The following is a 20,044-nucleotide window of genomic DNA, read 5'->3' as shown; positions in this document are numbered from 1 at the left end:
CGTAGTGTAAGGTAGCGATAAGCTGCATAGGCGTAGGACTAGCACAGGGGAAATTCACAGCAACCCGAAATTTGGCATTTCCGGGAGAAATTACTGTATAAACTTGTCGCGTTGTTTTGAATTTTTTTGCAAATGTTCGAAAGACCGGTTCACGGGAACACATTTTTCTTAATTATGCCATAAGTATAAGCATGATTCAAGCTCCGTCATGAAATATTGTTCGCCTTTTGCAGTAAAATATCACCGGAATCTTGCTAAAAAGAAACCATAAAATGTGATCCGTGATCGAACGGTGAAATCGTTCGGTAATCTCGACTGGCTTGCTAGTTCTGTAATTACGTCGATGGGATGCTTTAAGGTTTAGGCGACGATATCACCGTTTCGGAACACTATGGCGGCGAGCCGACCGTTGTTACGCGGTAATGGCGTAACGAACGGGAAGGAGCAGAACTGACCTGAGGTGGATAGTGATCCGGCAAGGCGTGGAGAGCTTCTCTGTACGCCGAGAGGGCCCTTTGTAATCGACCCTGATCGGCGTATAGGGCGCCTAATTGGAGGAGGGCCTGCACCCTTGCCGCCTCGTGAGCCCTTTTGTCCTTGAGACCGGACCCGTCCAGGGACGCGCCGGCCCGCAAAACCGCAGCCGCCTCCGCGCCGCGACCCACCGAGGCCAACGCAGCGCCCAGGTTCACGTAAGCCTCTGCAAAGACAAAGAAGGATCATCAGCGTCTCCGGATCAACAGATGCGCACACTGACGTATAAGTTAGAGGGCAAATGGAATCAATTACTGTGCCAATTAAAGCGGCGTCCGGAGTTTTCGACGAATTAAGTAGCTCTTTTATTCACAGTTCGTTCAATTTATTATACATATATCCACTTACTTATGTATTATATATTCCACTATATAATAATATACTATATAATAATACTAATAATAATATATTATAATACTATATATAATACTATATATAATACTATTATAATATATTATATATAATAATAATAATATATAATAAATATAGTAATATATTACGTTATTATAATATAATAAATATAATAATATATTATATTATTATAATATGTGATACTATATAATAATATATTATATTATTATAATATGTGATACTATATAATAATATATTATATTATTATAATATGATACTATATAATAATATATTATATATTCTAAAATTTTCTAAATGAAATTATTCGAGGTTACTAATAGCAGCATCGTCTCTTGCACGACAGCTGCTGCATCAATTTTGGACAATTTTACAAATATGTAATTCTTCCGGTTTCTATTTGAAACTATTTAATGACACGAACGTTTGACAGTAGAAACGAACACAATGCAGCGAAACTAGTTATTACGAAAATATCTTTAATCGTAATTGTTATCTGGCAAACCCATAATTAACACGAACGAGCGGATTAATGTCTATTATCGGCAATAGTGTGCACTGATAATTGCGACTAATAATCTATTAATAATCTATTAATAATCGGTGATGCTGTTTGTAACCAGAATTTAGCTGTCGCGTTACGATGGAAAATCTGTTCGTTGAAATGAAAAGAATATGTACGTGTATACGTATGTATAGGACACATCATACCAATTCGACGTCAATTCACACCGATCGAATTTATAGTATCCTGTGGTAGAGAAGGCATGATCGTTTTTATGATTCGAGCTCGTTAAAGCGGAGAAGCTGAATGGAAATTTCGTTAATCTCTCCGCCACATTTCGGATAATTTTAGCGCAGAAATTTCAGAATCGTTACGAAGCCCCCGTGCAATTTACAATGCAACGTGGCTAGACGCGATTTTTCGTGTTCGAATTAATTTCACGCTGTGATTCGTGCGCGATCGTGTGCGCAAACTTTAAAAATACAATGGATGTGTGTGACGAGGTTATTACTTCATTTAGGAATTATTGAACGCCGAAAATACCGGAACCGCCGAATTCCGTTTGCATTTCTCCACGAAATTATGTCCGCCCGGTAAATTCGTTACGTACGTCGTTGTAACGAGCTTCCAACTCGACCGTTTCGATAATTATAAATCGATAAGTGTAAAATGTTGTCGATCCTACTACGGTGATTCCGGTGTTAAAAATTAATGTGCATGGATCGTTAAAAAAAATTCAAGTCTCCACCAACCATTAAGCAGCGCTTATTAAATTGTGGATCTTTGTGCAAAATGAAGAATTTCACAGTCAATTGTAGAAAAAGTATTCACTTAAAAATATGTTTCTTCTCTTAATAGTATTAATAAGATAACAAATTTGAGAACATCTTCTCAAATTTTTTCAATGTATCTACGTTTCGTTCTTCAATGCAGTCATTTTGATCATAAATGCATAAAATCACACAGTTTATTAATAATCCTTCTAATCAGAGTTATGCTAATTCAATTATATTGTAATTCAATTACGTAATTTAATCACACTGCATTCAAGTTATATTTTATTTCAATTGCCTTGCAATTCAATTACGTAATTCAAATTTTCCAGTCAATTCAATTACTAATTACTTCAATCACGAGTTCGATCCAATGACGTTGTAATTATCAATAATTCAATTTATTTATGAATCACATCGTAATTCCTAATTAACCTAAATCGTATTATTTAGTATTCTGTACACCTGTTGAATTTCGAATTGCATTGTAATTGAATCGAATGGCGAACCGAATTACAATATAATTGAATTACTTTGTAATCATAATTCCCCGTGCAATTCGATCCCAATTCTGCACAACTCCGTTGCTAATACCTTAAGCGTCCTACGTTTAATAGGTTCAGCAGATCGAAAGTAACGCAGCAACATTCTTGAAGCCCTTTAATCTTCCCTTTAATCTTCGCGCCTCGCCTATTAAGTGTTTTTTTTTATAAATCCATAAAACTCGCAGCCCGGCGATCGTAACAAGCGCGTTACTTCCGTACGGAACTTCGTTCGCTTCGTGTTCGCCGATTTTAATAAGCGAAATTTTCATCGGCGCCGTTGCAAAAGAGTTTCTTGCCGGAGCCCCGAAACTCCGGGCCGAAACTTCGCCTCTATCTATTATCTGCAAAGTCCCTCAATTACTGCATAACGCGGCTCGAAACGGTGTCATCGAGTATCGATTACTCATTAGCGCGCCAGGAATGCCCTTCCGTGGCACAGTCGGCGAACGAGTGCCGTGGCACACGGATGACTCATTAGTGTGTCAGGAAAAGCCCGGCGCAATAATGCAATATGGGACGACGGGACTCACCGTTCATTTGCCGATGACTCTCATTGTCAGCGAGAATAAGGCCAGACGTTTCCAATCAACGCTACGTTCGATCTTATTCTTTTGACATTCGTACAACGACGCGTCGCCGATCAATGCTTCATTGGGTGGTAGCGGGGCCAATTACTGTGCCTATTGTTTACTTTCGCGCGTAATTAACTTTATGTTAATTTTCTTTTCGATTCAGATTCAATGAAAATTATTTGTTCGTTACTATTGAACGCGTAAAAGCCAGAAGTTCTTGAAACAGCAGACAAATTATTTCGCCTTTCGCTATTTTTATTATAATGCACGCATTATAACGCTCGAGTGAAGAAATTAATCGCGTCGTTTTTCGAGAAAGAATCGTCATGATTTCGAGAATTCGAAAGTCAAAAGAAAGAGAACGCCGATGGCAGGTTAAATTGCGAACACGTTGGCATAATTCGCTGAAAATCGAACCGGACGCAAATCCAAGCAATCCGGACCCAGCGGTTTCGGGATACCGGTTCCCGATCCGCGACCCAAAGGCCCGATCCCCTAATTTCATCGCGCTTAACTTTCCATGCCGTGGCCGTTTACCATTTGGCAACGCTAAGTGTAATGTAGTGCGCACCGCGGAGCCGCTCTCGCTAATCCCGATATCATCCTACGTGATATTACAGGCACGGCGTGGAACCCGAGACGTAAGACGTTTACCCTGATGCCTGCCAGTATAAACAGGCGCCGGCGGAAGGTTCCATTAACGAGCCGTGTGATTGGCAAATTTTCCGGGAGACGGTGATCCGATCTCGCGATAACGAAATCCGCCGATATACCCGGCTAATTTTTCCCGCAGCTATCGCGAAATATTTATCGAAGATAATTACGTGACTGAAATCCCATTTAGTCGATTATTTTAGTCAGACGTTTTATTATTCGTCGTAGATCATTTATTCTGTTTATAATTACTCGATTAAATTATTTTATATACTTGCAATTATTCGTAGAAGTTATTCCATGTGTTAGAAATTAATCGAATAAATTATTTCATGTCGATTTATAATTATTTCGAATTATTTGTCCAATCGAATCATTTTTTATTCAAATAACTCGAAAATTCTATATTTGAATAACTTTTAGTTCGAATAATTCGATTAATTTGTAGTTCGAATAATTCAAATACTTTGTAGTTCGAATAATTCGAATAATTCAAAAAATTCATTATTCGAATCATTTTTTATTTGAATAATTCGAAAAATTCTTTATTCGATTAACTCGAAATGAAAAAAACACTTTATATTCTATACTATTTATATTCTAATCAATTATTTCCCATTTGAATTCCTATTCGAATGCATTCTTATTCGAATGAATCCTTCTTCGAATGAATTTTTCTTCGAATGAATTCTTATTTGAATAAATTCATCTTCGAATGAATTCTTATTCGAATAAATTCATCTTCGAATGAATTCTTCTTCGAATAAATTCATTTTCGAATGAACTCTTATTCAAATGAATTCTTACTCGATTAAAATTTCATTCGGATAAATTGCTATCTATCTAAATTTGCGTTCGATTGAATTCGATAGCGTCGAATGCAATTTAATTCGTTATTCTCCACCTTTCATCCGTCATCCGAATATAATTTAAGCCGAACTGCGAGCGAAATGAATGTGTTTCACGACGAACAATCCCCGGCCGAGCAGAATGATTTCGGCGAACCGTGCACCGACTCGGCGATACGTGTGATTACTTTATTACATCTCTTTTCTCTTGCGCCCTCCCCCCAGCCCGCCACCCCCGGCACACTATCGCGGATCAGCAAATATGTTGAACGTCGAAAGTGGAGGCAAACTCGGTGGATTACGCCGACGAAGTTACAGATTCCGTTTACCAGGTTAAAATTAATTAGATTTGTTCTGTACAGCCGGGCGCAGGAAGATCCACACGGCCGACGAGGTTCAAGTAAACATTAAACTTAATTAACTACTCGATCGAAGGACTATCAATAATCCAGGGCTTGAATAATTTTCGAGACTCACTCGCTCGGATCCCGGGCATCTTCTCCCGATCCACCGGAAGCTGGGCGAACGGTTACAACCCGTTTGTTACGCGATTTCGAAAAATTCTCCGCGCTTTTGTTCGTTCGATGATGCAGTTCGTTGATCTGCTACGCGGAGATGTTCGATCGAACACTAAACCTGCTATTGTTGGTCAAATGATACATTTCATAATTTTGATTTAACGATTATCGAAATTTTAAAGACGTTTTTATGGAAAACGATGCAATAAATTTCTCTATTCGAGCACATTTTTTAACAAAGATTGCGCAAAATCTAAATAAATTCATGTCAGTTTCACAAGGAAAATCATTCTAGATATTCTTAACGCTTAAGAGACGAACGCCGAACCCAGAAATCCTCACAGAATCATAGTAATTGAGCTAATGAAATCGAAACTGAAATGACATGACAGAGAAAACTTCGACGAAAAATTCAGTGAGAAACGATCGAAATTATCGCTCGAGTTGTACTGTGTTTCATTGAGAAGTGGTGTTTTACGTAACAAGTACTAAACCAAGATGAAATAGTGATCATAATTATGTACAAAATATCGACATTTCGAAGTGGAAACTGTACTTAATTATTCTGTTGTCGAAGTACAGGAATGAAATTAAATGCGGACATTCGAGAAATAAAAACTGTTTCTTTCTATTAGAAAATTTATTATGGATAAATCAGTGCTGATCAACGTAGTTGCAAAAGAAATCACAATGCGAGGGGCTAGAAATGAAAATCTCGAACCAGGTGAGATATATTTAACGTTCATTTTTCTGCATTGTTCGGAGCTAATTAAACGATCAGTAAAACAAATTATTTTTCTTCAGTATTTTCTTTTCCTTACGATTTTCATCTTCGCTTGTACTTATTCGACTGCTATATAAAATCTCCCTATTTGTTGCTAATTTTTCTGTAGAACAGGGTTTTTCCTATCCGTGTACATAAATAAATTATTATTATCATTATTATTATTATTATCATTATTATTATTATTATCATTATTATTATTATTATTATTATTATAGTATCCACGAGAATTGTGTAAAGTCGACACGAGAGACGGACGACGGTCGAATAAAATGCACAAGACAAATAGTTTTAGCAAGGTTCAAAATCCGTGTACGTGTTTAAATCGACTGCGCATCGACTGGTATCGCATTTCGCCGTCAGGGAACACCGAGCTGCATCGAGCAGAGCCAACAAATGGTTTTGTTTCTATCGGAAAAGATTCGCTATACCGTCGATCCATTAAACAAAGCTGCTACAACCCCGCGAACTTCGACAACCGGCTGTCTCCCAGTCCCCGGCGAAATTTATTCGTCGCCCCTTTCGGCCACTGCGAGGAGGGCGGGGGGGAACGGCGGGGTTTTCGGCATTTTTCTTTGGTAACTCGGCCGTACACCGTTCCGTTGTCGTCGTTAAACAGAACGCGGCACCGGCGGCGTGCCCGTAAACGAGGGGCTCGGAGCGACGAGCCGGACAAAAAGCCGCGGTCGGCTATGACTTTAATTAAAAATTTCAAGTTTCTCGGGGCATTCTTCCGGCGCGCGGTGCACGCGGAGGGCCTCCATCTCCGAGGCCGCGTCACGGAATAACGAGGCCAAAGTGAAACGTATTAAAAAGTTTATCTTCGCTTTTATTGTCTCCCGTGGCGCGGCCTTTATACTGCAAAAAGGAACGACGAGAAGGCTGGAACGGCGAGACCGAATCTTTGTTCGATCGGCGAACAACGCAGCTGTCTATTAAATGTCGCTACAGAAGAGAATTTGTTGAAACTCAACTGATCTTGAACGTATCCGTATAAATATAGCCTTGTGAAATTACGTGGAAGCAAAGACAGCCGACGAATTATTCGTATCATTATTCGAATTATTTTACGATTTATTTTCGTACAATTTTACAATTTGTTTTCCAATAATTTCACAATTTATTTTCGAATAATTTGTTCGAGTAATTCCATATAGAGATGGAGTAATTTATTCGAATAATTGTGAATAAGTGGAAGAATTTACGACGAATAGATGCGGAATAATTTATGACGAATAATGAATAATTCGAATAATAGTAATTCGAATAATGATAATTCGAATAATGAATAATTCGAATAATAGTAATTCGAATAATGATAATTCGAATAATGAATAATTCGAACAATACTAATTCGAATAATGAATAATTCGAAAAATAATAATTCGAAAAATAATAATTCGAATAATGAATAATTCGAAAAATAATAATTCGAATAAAATATTCGACTGAGAAGCGTTCATTCGAATAATAGTCTTCGATAAATATTTATTCGAAACAATTCGTGAACGATGCCCAACTCTGCTCGAGGAGACGTTCAATGATGTCGAATGTTCGAATATAATAAATGTTCGAATTAAAATGTTCAAATTGAAATGTCCAAATTAAAGTGCTTCCTGAACCAATCGTCCAATTTGGAATTTTTACGATACAGAAAAGAATTTCAATTACGAAACGCATTGCAAGATAAAGGGAATAATACGCGGTACTATTATTGTATAATTGATATTAATGACGCTGATTTGTCATACGTATTAACGTTTACGAGGTAATTTGCAGCTTTTATCTCTATGAAGTGATAATGCTGAATGGCACTTGTACGGTAACGGATAATAAATCGTCGGGCTTCAATATTGAGCGAAACCACGTAACACAATGAATTAACATAACGTGCTTAAATCCGATAAATCGTGGAATTTGCGGATTAAAAAGTAACGCGGTTCCGCCATGCAAACTTATAATATGGAGATAACGAGTAATACGGGCGATGCGCACGCGAATTAAGCGTTTTTCGCGGCTGGTTTATAATTTCATTGGGAATACTTTCGGCCGCGATCGATGATTCTATACTTTAATATTATACTTAAATTTAAGGGAATCGTTGTGAAAACAGTCTGGATGGTCAAATAATTTTCTCACGTTTCTCGATTGCGTTGCTCCTCCAATAATTGTACCTCGCAATCCTCGACAATATTTATCGCAATTTTCTGAAACATTTCGTTCTCTCTTTTCTTGGCCTCCGGCCATTTTTCGACTCGACAAAAATTTCACCACGTACAAAATAATCTTGCTCCGAGCGGAGAACTGAAATTCCCAGCCGTGGAAATTCTTACATTCGAGGGGAAAAAAGTGTGACACTCCATTTTTCCGGCATTTCTCTGCCTCGGCCAAGAGAGATTCGTCAAAAAAACACCGTTCTCCCGCTCCTAATTTGATCAGCTTGTTTCAGAGCCATTCTCGCGAGATTCGGTCTAAAATTGAAAGAATTGTTTAGCACGTGTTTTAAGAAAATTTCGTTGTTTCGCTGTTTTTCATTGAAGCGCTAAAATAAAGGGCTAAAATAAATTCATAATCTTTCCAATGAACACCATTCGCATATTGCACAACGTTAGACTAAATTCCCAGTGATTGTCGTGAACTGTTCACATATTGCACATCACCGTAATAAATCTTTAATCATTTTAATCGCCTGTTCACACGTTAAACAATGCTAAAACAAGTTTCCAGTGTTCCCAATGAATCAATTAGGTCATCGTTATGTCAGGGTTAGGTCAGTGTCAGATCAGCATTAAGCCAGGTAATAAAGATCATTTTAATCACCATAACGAAGCGTTATTTATTCAAGCGTTTATAAATGCCGAGCTCGTAAAATCAACGTTTTAAATATCCATCTGCTAAAAAAATGTATAAAATTATTACTATATGTATACAATCTCCTGCTGAATTCTTCGAACATTCTGTTGCCAGATTATTCATACGTTTGAACGGAATATACACAGTTTCGAACAGACACGAAGCAGCGACTTTTTTGAATTCTGTCCATTGACCGCCGTTCTGTGCGGCATCGCGCCGTTTCGCACGATATTTAGTAATTAACGGGCAGACCTGAGAAACACAGCGAACACGCGACAAAAGGCGGGACTCCGGTCTCTCTTTCTCTCTCTCTCTTATTCTCTCTCTGTCGTTCGCCGCGTCTCTCGTTCCACGCCGCGGCAGAAATTCATGCGGACTTAACCCGATTCGCCGTCGTGCCGTAAAACCAGCCCCACGGAAGCACGGCAATGCCCTTTTAATTAGAAACGGATAGAGCAAGAAGCGAAGTGGTCGCGATGCCATGAATGTCTGAATTTTACGCTAAAGACTGCCGTAGCCCCGTAGAGCTTGTCCGAATTCTAAAGAAAGCCGGCCGCGCGGCCGGCCGCCATTTCGCCGGGGAAATACGGTCCGGCCTTTCGCGTTCTCAACGGAGAGCGGGAGAGAAAAAAAAGAAATTAGCTCTTGTCGTTGTAATGCCGTATTCGCGGCTTATTAGCGCCGGGGCCCGTCTCAAGCCGCCGCTCCGTCTCATATTCAATCCTTTCAGATGTTTGCTGAACAACCCGCGGTCGCGATTCTTCCGCCGCCGGCAGGAATGTTTATTTAACGTTTTTACCGTCGCTGCGCCGCGATGCGCGCGGCTTGTCTACGCGGGCTGTTAAAACGCCGGCTTTTCTAAACCGGCGCGTTTCGATGGGCCGACGGTGAATCGGAGACGCTGCGGGAAACGCTGCCGGAACATTGACCAGGCTTGCGGTTTTTATGCGTTCAGGAGAGAAACGCGAGCTGGGGCCGAATGGAAAATAGCGAGAACTTTCCGGAGGACGGTTTCATCGTTTAGTGGGTGATTTTTTTGTTAAATTATTTATTTGCGAAACAATTTTACTGAACTACAACTATCTTTACTGAAGTATAATTATCTTTACTGAAATACAATTATCTTTATTCGCTTGCTTTTCGTTGGCCACTTTGAGATAAATATTACAGAAAACTAGAACATCGTATTTTGTTTAAAAGTCGATCGAAAAATTTTAGATCTTTTTCTAGTGGACAACTCCAAATATTTTATTCTTTTTTTTAGGGCACAGTGGAGTATGCTTGATCAATAAAAAGTACGTGAAATCAGTAATACTGGGGACTCGTGTCTGACCAATGGTTGATGTTTCTACTTGCTATGAGAACATGCTCTTTCGTATCTACGCTCACTGCTATCAAAATAAAAATATATACAAATCAGGCAATCGCAAAGACAGGAATTTGGCATTGCTAATTAATAGACCGCGGATCTTAATGCAAAATAAAAATTGTTGTACATCAATTGCAAAACAAATGAGCCGAGCGCGATATTACTTGTTTCAATGTAATTGTTTTAATAAGCTGAAATCAGCTTATTAAAGAGTTAACAATTATTAACCAATATTCTTCATTTGTTGTAATCATTTCATTGTCTTCAATTTCACCTATCCATTTTTGTCATAAACGCATAAAATCCGCAGTCTGGTAATGAATAACAAGTTTTATTTGATAAACGCAATATTTAACACGATGATCAGTTGGTGTAACAACAAAGATACCGCAGTCCACAAGCTACATATTGGTAGACTTCTGAGGATTTAGACTACATAGGATAGTTTATATACGTCTTTCGTAGTCAAAGGGTTTAAATCGTTCTCAAATCATTTCACATTCGTTTATAAAAGTAGCAATAAAACGACCATTCCGATTTCGAACAAGTAACACATACATCCAATAAACAATTCGCAAACGTATCTTTACAATCCGAACAATTCTAACATAACCCTTTGCACTCTCGAAGCCGAATTAATGCAAAGTTGAAAATAGTTCTTCCGAGCCACGATTTTTCCATTTTACAGTGCATTTTATGCATATGAAATCGAATGTCGTGACCCGTGCAACAGCTCTTTGAATAAAACAGCTCAATGTTTCAACAGCTCTCTAAATATAAACAAATTCGACGAATAAAATGATTTTCAGACGCGACATAACAATGTTTAAAAGCGCCTCGGAGTCGCCGCTCGAGTGCAAATGTTGAAAAAACTCGCGTCACTTCGACGGGTTCCGTAACCCTTTCGTCAAACCATAGAGCATTCAGAATTCAGTTCCTCAGCTGGCATTCAAGGGAACAGTAGATTAACCCTTTCGCTACGGGCGGGTTCTCCGTCGCGGTACTTCTGCTGAACAGAGCGCTGCGACATCACTGCACGCTACGCGACGGCGATCGTCAGCGGAAGTCGGTACTTCGCGGCGGTCGGCGGAGAACCTAAGCTGTTTGAATTGAATGAATTTTTCTCCAAAGGGTATTTATAAATAAAGGGTATTCCAGGGTATTTTATAACGTCTTAGCATGCGCTCTTTAATTTACAGTATGAGAGGAAATAACATTATGCAATATAATGCATCTTATGGAAAGCCACTATAGTGATCCGTAGTACCTCAGTGGCACCAAATGGAAAGCCACTATAGTGGCCGTAGTACCTCAGTGGCACCAAATGGAAAGCCACTATAGTGGTCCGTAGTACCTCAGTGGCATCATATGGAAAGCCACTATAGTGGTCCGTAGTAGCGAAAGGGTTAAACCACGCGCAGCATCGCCAAAATAACTGAGGAAGCGAGTTCGCAGCAGCCGAGCACGATGCGCCGGTCAACCGTGACCCGGGCTCGGTATCGTCGTAGAAACGGTCGGCGCAATTCCGCGCGTAATCCGTCACAGTCAGGATATCGAGGCGGTTAGAGCTCGTCGGTCGTGGAACGTCGGACGAACGTCGCCGTCGTCGACGGGGACGCGCGAACGGCGACGCGAACGACACCGTTTTAAGATATTAGGTTCGCGGTGGCCCGTCGCAAGGCGTGTACAGACGCGGCCGCCTCTGTGTACACGTATAAACGTCGCGCAAACTGTATCCACGGAGGCGAGGCATAGGCGTGGGAGTGCTCGCTCGCTCGCTCGGATACTCTAATTCCATAGAGTATCCCGCGGGACCGCGGCGAGGAAAATGGATTGCTCGGATCCCGGCTCGTTCCTTATTCAAAATAATGTGAAGCATAGGTAGCGGCGGCGGCGGCGGCTCCTTTGGCCGGCGCCGACGCCGGCACCGCCAGGAAATTGCCATTCCGACGCTCCAGTTTCTGGTCTTAACGGGAACTTTTTGTTAATTAAATGTCGCGGCCGCCTTGCCGGGGAGATAGAGAGGCCCCGAACCACGTCGAGATAACGCGCCGCCCGCCGTTCGGAAAGTTCCGCGGACGGAGCCGGGATAAGTAATTCTGCCCGTCCGCTTTTATATTCTCGAACGAGCCACCAACGCGGAAAGAGAGAGAGAGAGAGGCGGTCCGGAATTTTGCAAAAACCAGGCGAGATTATCCGCGGATAATCTTGGCGAAGAGTTGCCGCGGGGCGCGTGGATCTCCGGCGAGGGGGAAGGGAGCACTGTTTGACGATTATCTCGCTCTCCTCCGAGCGGAATTTGATTTTTCAGCGGCGTACGCGCGCGCCGCGACTAATTTCATCAGCCGGGAATTAGGGGTGCTCTCGGCCGGCTGGCCGGCCGGCTCTCTCGCGTTCCATCGGAGAATGATTAATTAAAACCGGCGAATTTTCGCGACGGATTCGACCGCTGTTTTAGATGCGCCGCGCGGATTCAGCGGTCGCCGATGTCACTCGCAAGCGCCCGCTTCGGAGCCGACGAATGCGGACGCGGATCGATCCCGCGACAATCCCCGGCGCACATCATTTTCCGCGGGATATTATTATAAAAATTCGAGTACGCTGCCCGATGCACGCGGCCGCTGTCCGGGATATGAAATATGCTATTTCGATGTTGCCCTCGGATTTCGATTCTCGGTTCTCGTCCGGGCGTCTGTCGAGCGTTCCGCAGACTTGCGAGATTGTTGCTGGATCGCGACTAGTTCGCGCGGAGCAAAAGTTGTCGGTGTCGAACGCTTTTTCTTCATTTTTAAACAATTTTGTCGCTCCGCTGTCGCGCTTCCGACGCGAAGTACGCGTGTTGTGCAATCTTCGAAAGACCGTCGGTCAGAAAATAGCGATACTATCGAGACCGAAAACGTTTGAGAATGTAACTTGAACGTTCTAGAACAGAGTTGTCGGTGTCGATCGCTTTTCTTCTATTTTTAAACAATTTTGTCGCTCCGCTGTCGCGCTTCCGACGCGAAGTACGTGTGTTGTGCAGTCTTCGAAAGACCGTCGCTCAGAAAATAGCGATACTATCGAGACCGAAAAAATTTTAGAATGTAATTTGAACGTTCTAGAACAGTGCTTTCTTTACTAGAACTCGGTATCTTACTTCGAAGCGTATTAAATTAATTGCCAAACCTCCTGAAGCGCGGCCTCCACTGTTGGAGACATTACTGACTTATGCTGATATTCTATTAATTCATACTTAAACGAACTATACCGGACCCAGCTTATACTTATAACTAGACTGCGGACTTTTATGCAATATAAAAAAAAAATAATAAACGATATTAAGTTACAAAGACCACGTAGAAATATTCTTCTCTCTTAAATGATTCTATAAAATATGCGATAAATATCGTCACAGAGAAACAATAAATAAAATATAAAAAAATATATATAAAAGATTCATTAAATTTAATTAAATAAATTCGATGTTCTTTACGTGAAATAAAAAATCGTGGTCGTTGTACACGCGTGACGCTGCCAGGGAACGTGTTAAACACCGTTCATCACCCTCGATCGACACCGTTTCCCAATGAATTGACCCGGCCGCAGTCGTTGACCGCCCCCAAAGAGTCTCGATCTCCCTCGGCAATTACCCCGGTAAAAAGAGGAACACCCGAAGCCCGCGAGCCTACGCGCGCAGCACCCCCGTAAGCCGGTCTCCGTTCGAAGAGCCCCATAAAACTGCCGCGCGGCGAGTAAATCTTCGCCAAAATGTTCCCGTATAACGCGGATAACACCGGGATAAAATCCGATTTATTTTCTATCCGATACTCGTTCGCCTCCGGGGTCCGTCTTTTAACAATAAAGATGCAATATTTCCGGGCGTTACAGGAGCCGGACGCAATAAAACCCGGCGTGAGAGCCGGCCGCGTCCCGTTGGACGGCGAACTGTAAAACCGGCCTCACGGCGGCGCCGCCGAATGTGTCGTGATAAATTTTGACGGATTATTAGGGTCGTAAACGATCGGGGCCGGTCGGGCCGGGCTCGGGCTGGACCGAACGGCCCGTGGCCGGGACTGTCGCCGGTCGCGCGAGCTGCGAAAACCGGCGCGACGCGCCGCGGGAACGCCGATATTTGCCGCGACAGGTTTCGCAGCGGCTGACAAAAACCGGGAAAAGTGGCTCGTGTGCATCGGATTGCATTACCGGGCCCCGACAATTACCACGATTGCCCGGCCGCCCGGTAATATTTCTTTTTTCCGGCGGACGGCCAAGTAATCGCATCTGGCCCCGGCGGAATCCCGCCGCGAGCGTTCCCAGCGTCCATTTTGCGTTCTACGATCCAATTGTTCCGGTACACGCTGCTACCGTGATACCTGCGCCGGCACCTGCAATTGATTTTCCCTGGGAAACGCGTCACGGAGATCGGCACACCATTTTCTTCGACGCTCCGAGTCGCCGTGCAGCCACCGACGCGACCGCTGCCCTATGCACCCTGGCGAATCCCAACGGTGCGGAAATAGTCCATTAGAGAAGCGATCGAACGGCCGCGGTTCGATGGAGATCGCGATCGATTTCATTCGGGTCGACTCCAAGCGATTTTTCTGTCCGCGAGCGGGCTTTCGATTCGACGAATGTTCTCTTATTTTTGAAACACCCGTTGCGTTGATCGTTTCCTTCTGTCTGTGAGTACGAAACGATTGAGAATATGTTAAAATGACTGTTAATCTGCTAGATTTTCTGTGTTAAAGCGAACGAAGTACAGTAATTTATTCTGGAAATGCCTAATTTCGGGATGCTGTGAATTTCCTTGTGCTAGTTCTACGCCTGTGTAATTTATTGAATGCGGCACGCGACGCGAATTCCTGGAAAACGACACAAAATGGTCTGTTTGGGTCTACGAATTGCCTTCGAATCGCGTCATGTGGCCTCTGAATCGCCTTTGAATCGTGTCACGTGGCCTCCGAATTGCCTGCGAATCACGCCACGTAGCTTCCGAATTGCCTCGAGTCGTGTCACGTGGCCTCCGAATTGTCTCGAATCATATCATGTGGCCCCCGAATCGCCTCGAATCGCGCCATGTGGCCTCCGAATTGCCTTCGAATCGCGTCGCGTGTCCTTCGAATTGTCTCTAATCGCGTCAGGTGGCCTCCGAATTACCTTGAATCATATCACGTAGCCTCCGAATCGCCTTAAATCATATCACATGGCCTCCGAATTACCTCGAATCATATCACGTGGCCTCTGAATTGCCTCGAATCGCGTCACGTGGCCTCCGAATCGCCTCGAATCGCGTCACGTGGCCTCCGAATCGCCTCGAATCGCGTCACGTGGCCTCCGAATTGCCTCGGAACGTGCCAAAAAATCAGAAATAATCGTTTTAATCCATATTAACGTATACCGTAACTATAAAAAATGAGCCGCGAGGCCCGAGGAATCGCGACTTGGCATTCTCAGATCTGCCGGTTTCGACCCCGACCTCCGAACATTTCCGGGAGAAATCACTGTCGATAGTTCTGTCGAGGACAGAATTAACGGGAACTAAACTCCGCGCGGTCGTCGAAACGGTGCTGCGATCGCGTGGAATATTTCCCGTTCTCTGCGTTTTCGAAAACTGCACCGCATCGGTCCCGAGTGCAAGTGGAACGTACGAGAACGGTTGGGCACGAGGTATGTCGGCAACAGCGGTAGAACCGAAGGAATCGTGATTCTTCGTGCAGAAGTAAGTGGAACGTGTAGAATGAAATTTTTCCACGTACGGTTCCCGTTTCAGGCCGAATCGGTATTCAATATTTCCGTGTTACGCGCCATTGATTTACGATTCGGTGCGCCCGGCCTGTCTATTCCACGCTAGTTCCGCTACCCTGTAATTGATTGTAAATATCCGCTCCTCCCTTCTTTTTTTCCTCTCTTCTTACCTGCGCCCCGCGGATACGGTGGTCGGTAACCGGATAGACAATAAATAGCGACGGATGACAAATAGGAAAAGCCGGTACCGCGGTGTCCGGAGCCAGTGGAAGAGGTAATCAATGGTCAGACATGTCAGCCACGTTACATTCGATGCCACATGTCGACCACCAGTCGATCCAATCGATAGCCCGAAATTACAACGTAGCGAAAATATTCTCCGATTGCCGGGCAATTTATTTGCGCTACCGTGGACACGGATCTTTTGCCGAATTTTCGCTATTTCGCGCTATTTTCGCCCGCTTTCTCTCCGTTGAAAATTAATCCGTCCTCGTTACCGATCCGACCTTAATCCCCATACTCGCTTATGCTCCTACTCGATATTAATTCTTTCGTGGATCATAGTCGTTTTTGCGCTCCAAATTAATTTTCTAGCCTCTTTCTGCTCGAACAGAATTTTCACGGTTTTCACCAAATTTAGCTTTAAATTAAATTTAGCAATTAAACTTTTATGCAGTTTGTAAATTTGATACGTATCCATACCCTTCTGTGTAAAATTAGTACTATATAAAATCCTCAAAATTCTTCAAGAAATGTTTCGTATAAAATACCAATAGAAATTTCGTTGCAAATACTTAATTCTCGTTAATATTAAAAACGTCGTACGTTTCATCAATTCAATGTTAATGTGATTAAAAATAATTACAAATGAGTGCACTCAATTTCCGAATGGATTTAATCTACAAGAGGATCAATTTAGAGTGCAAAAGCGTGAGTATGATCTAGAAAAGAATTAATTAGAATTTCAAGATCTTTATATCAGTACGGTGAGATCAATTTATTAAAAAATATTGACGTAAAATCTACGCATTAAATAATGTGCACGCGCAGTGAACACATTAGATCAATCCTAATCTTAAATCATTAATCCTAATCATAAATAATACATAGAAGAACATAGAAACGCCAGCCAATAGAAACGGTGCAATTTTTTGGCGGCGCGTCGCTGCAAAAAAAGAAAAGGCTCGAGAAGGAACGAATTCGTTCGGCAGTTCTGTCCGCGTCGGAACGTTAATTTGTCGGGGATCTCGTGCACGGCGAACCGCAGCCTAAAAATAGCAGAGTATCCGAAATAACAACTAGAAAATACACCGTCTAATATATGCAGTCGGGACGGAAGCGGGCGGGCGCGGGTGGAAAAAAGAGAAAGCGGTCGCGGAACGAGCAATATATCACCGTGCGAAAAACACTCGTTTCCACGAGTTCTCGAGTTCGCGGCGGGAAAAACGTTCGCGACGACGACGATGCAGCTCCACGACCGATGGGGGCTTCGCCGGTGGCGTGGGAACGGGTAAAAACCGTCTAGAAGCTATACGATTTTCGCGGCGGTTGATTCGACACTTCGCGTTACAGGGGGACGACGGAAGACGCGACGAAGAAACGGCGGACGAGAAGTCGCATCCGCGCTTACAGTGGGATCCGAGAAGTGTTTGTACAACGAAACTTTTCGGAATCGCGTTTCGCGAAGGAAGTTTCAAGCTGGATACAATTTCGATATTCCTCGCCGTTTAATGATATCACGAGAGATTTCGTCGTGGGAATTTTTGACGCGTTAAAAGATTCGTCGTGGGAATTTTTTATACGTTAAAACAAATCGTTGTGGGAATTTTTGACGCGTTAAAAGATTCGTCGTGGAAATTTTTAACGTGTTAAAAAAATCGTCGTGGAAATTTTTAACGCGTTAAGAAAATAACCATGGAAATTTTTATCGCGTTGAAAAAATCGTCATGGGAATTGTTAACGCGTTAAAAAAATCGTCATGGAAATTTTTGATGCGTTAAAAAATCGTGATGGAAATTTTTAACACGTTAAAATAATCATCATGGAAATTTGTAACGCGTTAAAAAAATCGTCATGGAAATTTTTAATGCGTTAAAAAAATCGTCATGGAAATTTTCAATGCGTTAAAAAATCGTCGCGGAAATTTTTAACACGTTAAAATATTCATCATGGAAATTTTTAACGCGTTAAAAGAAATCGTCGTGGATATTTTTAATGCGTCAAAAAGATCATGGAAATTCGTAATGCGTCAAAAAAATGATCCTGGAAATTTTTACGTTTTTTTTATGTATGTAGTGTACTAAGACTGTCAGGATACACTAAAAAGAAAGTATCAGAAAATGGAAAAGAAAATATCAGCGTTTTTTGGATATCTTCGATTTATATATTTTCTACACGATCTACACAATCGTGAAATATTTTGTCGAAATAAATAATCGTCGAAGCGAAAAGCGTACACGAATACCTATACATATAAACATGAATTGTTGACGTTAAATGAATTCGTACAACTTCCCGCTGAAAAATGTAACCGAAAACTAACTTCGCTTTTGCGTTAAATTGATCCGAACGATGCGCGAGGATTACATCGAAACGTATCAATTCACCACACGGAACGAGATAAATTGATATTATAGAGCGAGGCATATCGAATGTCTCTGAAGCATATCGGTGTAATTCATAATAACTATATTAATAACCGGAGTACGTTGTTTTCGACGCTAGCAACGGCAATAACAGTTTCGATTTACCTCGCGGCTTTCGGGAATAAAACAATAGACCAGTGCAGTTGTCGGTACACCTGTGCAGGTTTTAATACGCCTATGCAGTTATTAATGCGCCTATGCAACTTTTAATGCACTTGTGCAGTTTTTAACGCGCCTGTGCAGTTGTTGACACGTATGTGCAGTTTCTGATGCACTTGTGTATCATATAAATGCGTACAAATGCACTTGTGCATCATACAAAAGCATGCAAATGCACTTGTGCGTCATATAAATGCATACAAACGCACTCGTGCATCATATAAATGCATAAAAATGCACTTCGTCGCAACACGAGGATACAAATTCTTACGAACAGTAATTGCCTTCTCTGTTCTTATCGCGACATTTTATCACCGCGTATGAACCGTCCCGAACCACGCATTTTATTTTATCAGCATTAGCTGCACCAACCGCCTCGATCCACTCGTTTCATCGCCGCCATTCCGCGCAATCAGGGTCTCGATCTAGCCATTTTAATTCACCATTACCACGCTGTACGAACTATCTCGATCCATCAATATTATTTTATCAATATCGTCCGCATCGATTGTCCCGATCTATTCCCTTCATTTTATCGTTTGATCCACCAATTTCGTTCTACCATTTTGACCATCGCCCAGCACGGACCTACCTTGATCTACTAATTTCGTGTAATTCGATTTCGTCGGTACCGCGGGTCTATCAATTTCCCCGGGAGCCGGAAGCCCGGTTTCCCGAATCGCGATACCGAAATTGCATCAAACCGGCAATGAATCACATTCGTCGAGAGCATCGACTTATTCGAATTGGTTGATTTATTCCGGCGGGCGAAGCTCCTCCGCCGCGCAGACCCCCTTTTATCCTGGGAACAGCGAGGAGGCAGAGGCACGGAGCCCGTGTATCTGGCAGCGTGAAACATCGTCGCCGGCCCGGTTTCGAACAGCCCGGGCCGCGCGCGCTGCGAAACGACCCGGGAAAGGTCAGGGGTAGTCCGGCGGCGGCCAGGGAGAGCCCGAGATGGCCAACGGGCGTGGGCGGAAGAAGAATGGGCGGACGGAAACTGCTGTTTCATCTCCGACTACGCCAACTTGGCAAGACCGCCGCTCTGTTTGCTTCCTAATTACGAATGGGAGAGAATAAGACGCGCGGGAGAGCCCGTGGGGAGGCCCGGACTACGTAAGAAGCTCCGGGACCGGGGCAAGAAATCGCGGGGAACGGAGATGGAATCGGGTCGGGCCGGGCCGGGCCGGGC

The 20,044-nt window shown here is 42.7% G+C and overlaps 1 protein-coding gene across 2 annotated transcripts in view; it reads right to left on the bottom strand.

The window, feature by feature from the left end:
* Tmtc2 (Transmembrane O-mannosyltransferase targeting cadherins 2) overlaps positions 1-20,044 on the bottom strand; it is a 553,554-nt gene that overhangs the window by 80,302 nt on the left and 453,208 nt on the right. For both annotated transcript variants that reach the window (XM_033470689.2, XM_076518848.1), the window contains exon 7: positions 456-700. In XM_033470689.2, the coding sequence (XP_033326580.1) occupies positions 456-700 (245 nt within the window). The remainder of the gene's footprint in view (positions 1-455; positions 701-20,044) is intronic.

The sequence above is a fragment of the Megalopta genalis genome, chromosome 2 (genome assembly GCF_051020955.1).
Source record: "Megalopta genalis isolate 19385.01 chromosome 2, iyMegGena1_principal, whole genome shotgun sequence".
Taxonomy (NCBI): Eukaryota; Metazoa; Arthropoda; class Insecta; order Hymenoptera; family Halictidae; genus Megalopta; species Megalopta genalis.
The sequence above is the reverse complement of the archived record's forward strand: the minus strand, read 5'-3'. Positions and strand labels throughout refer to the sequence as shown.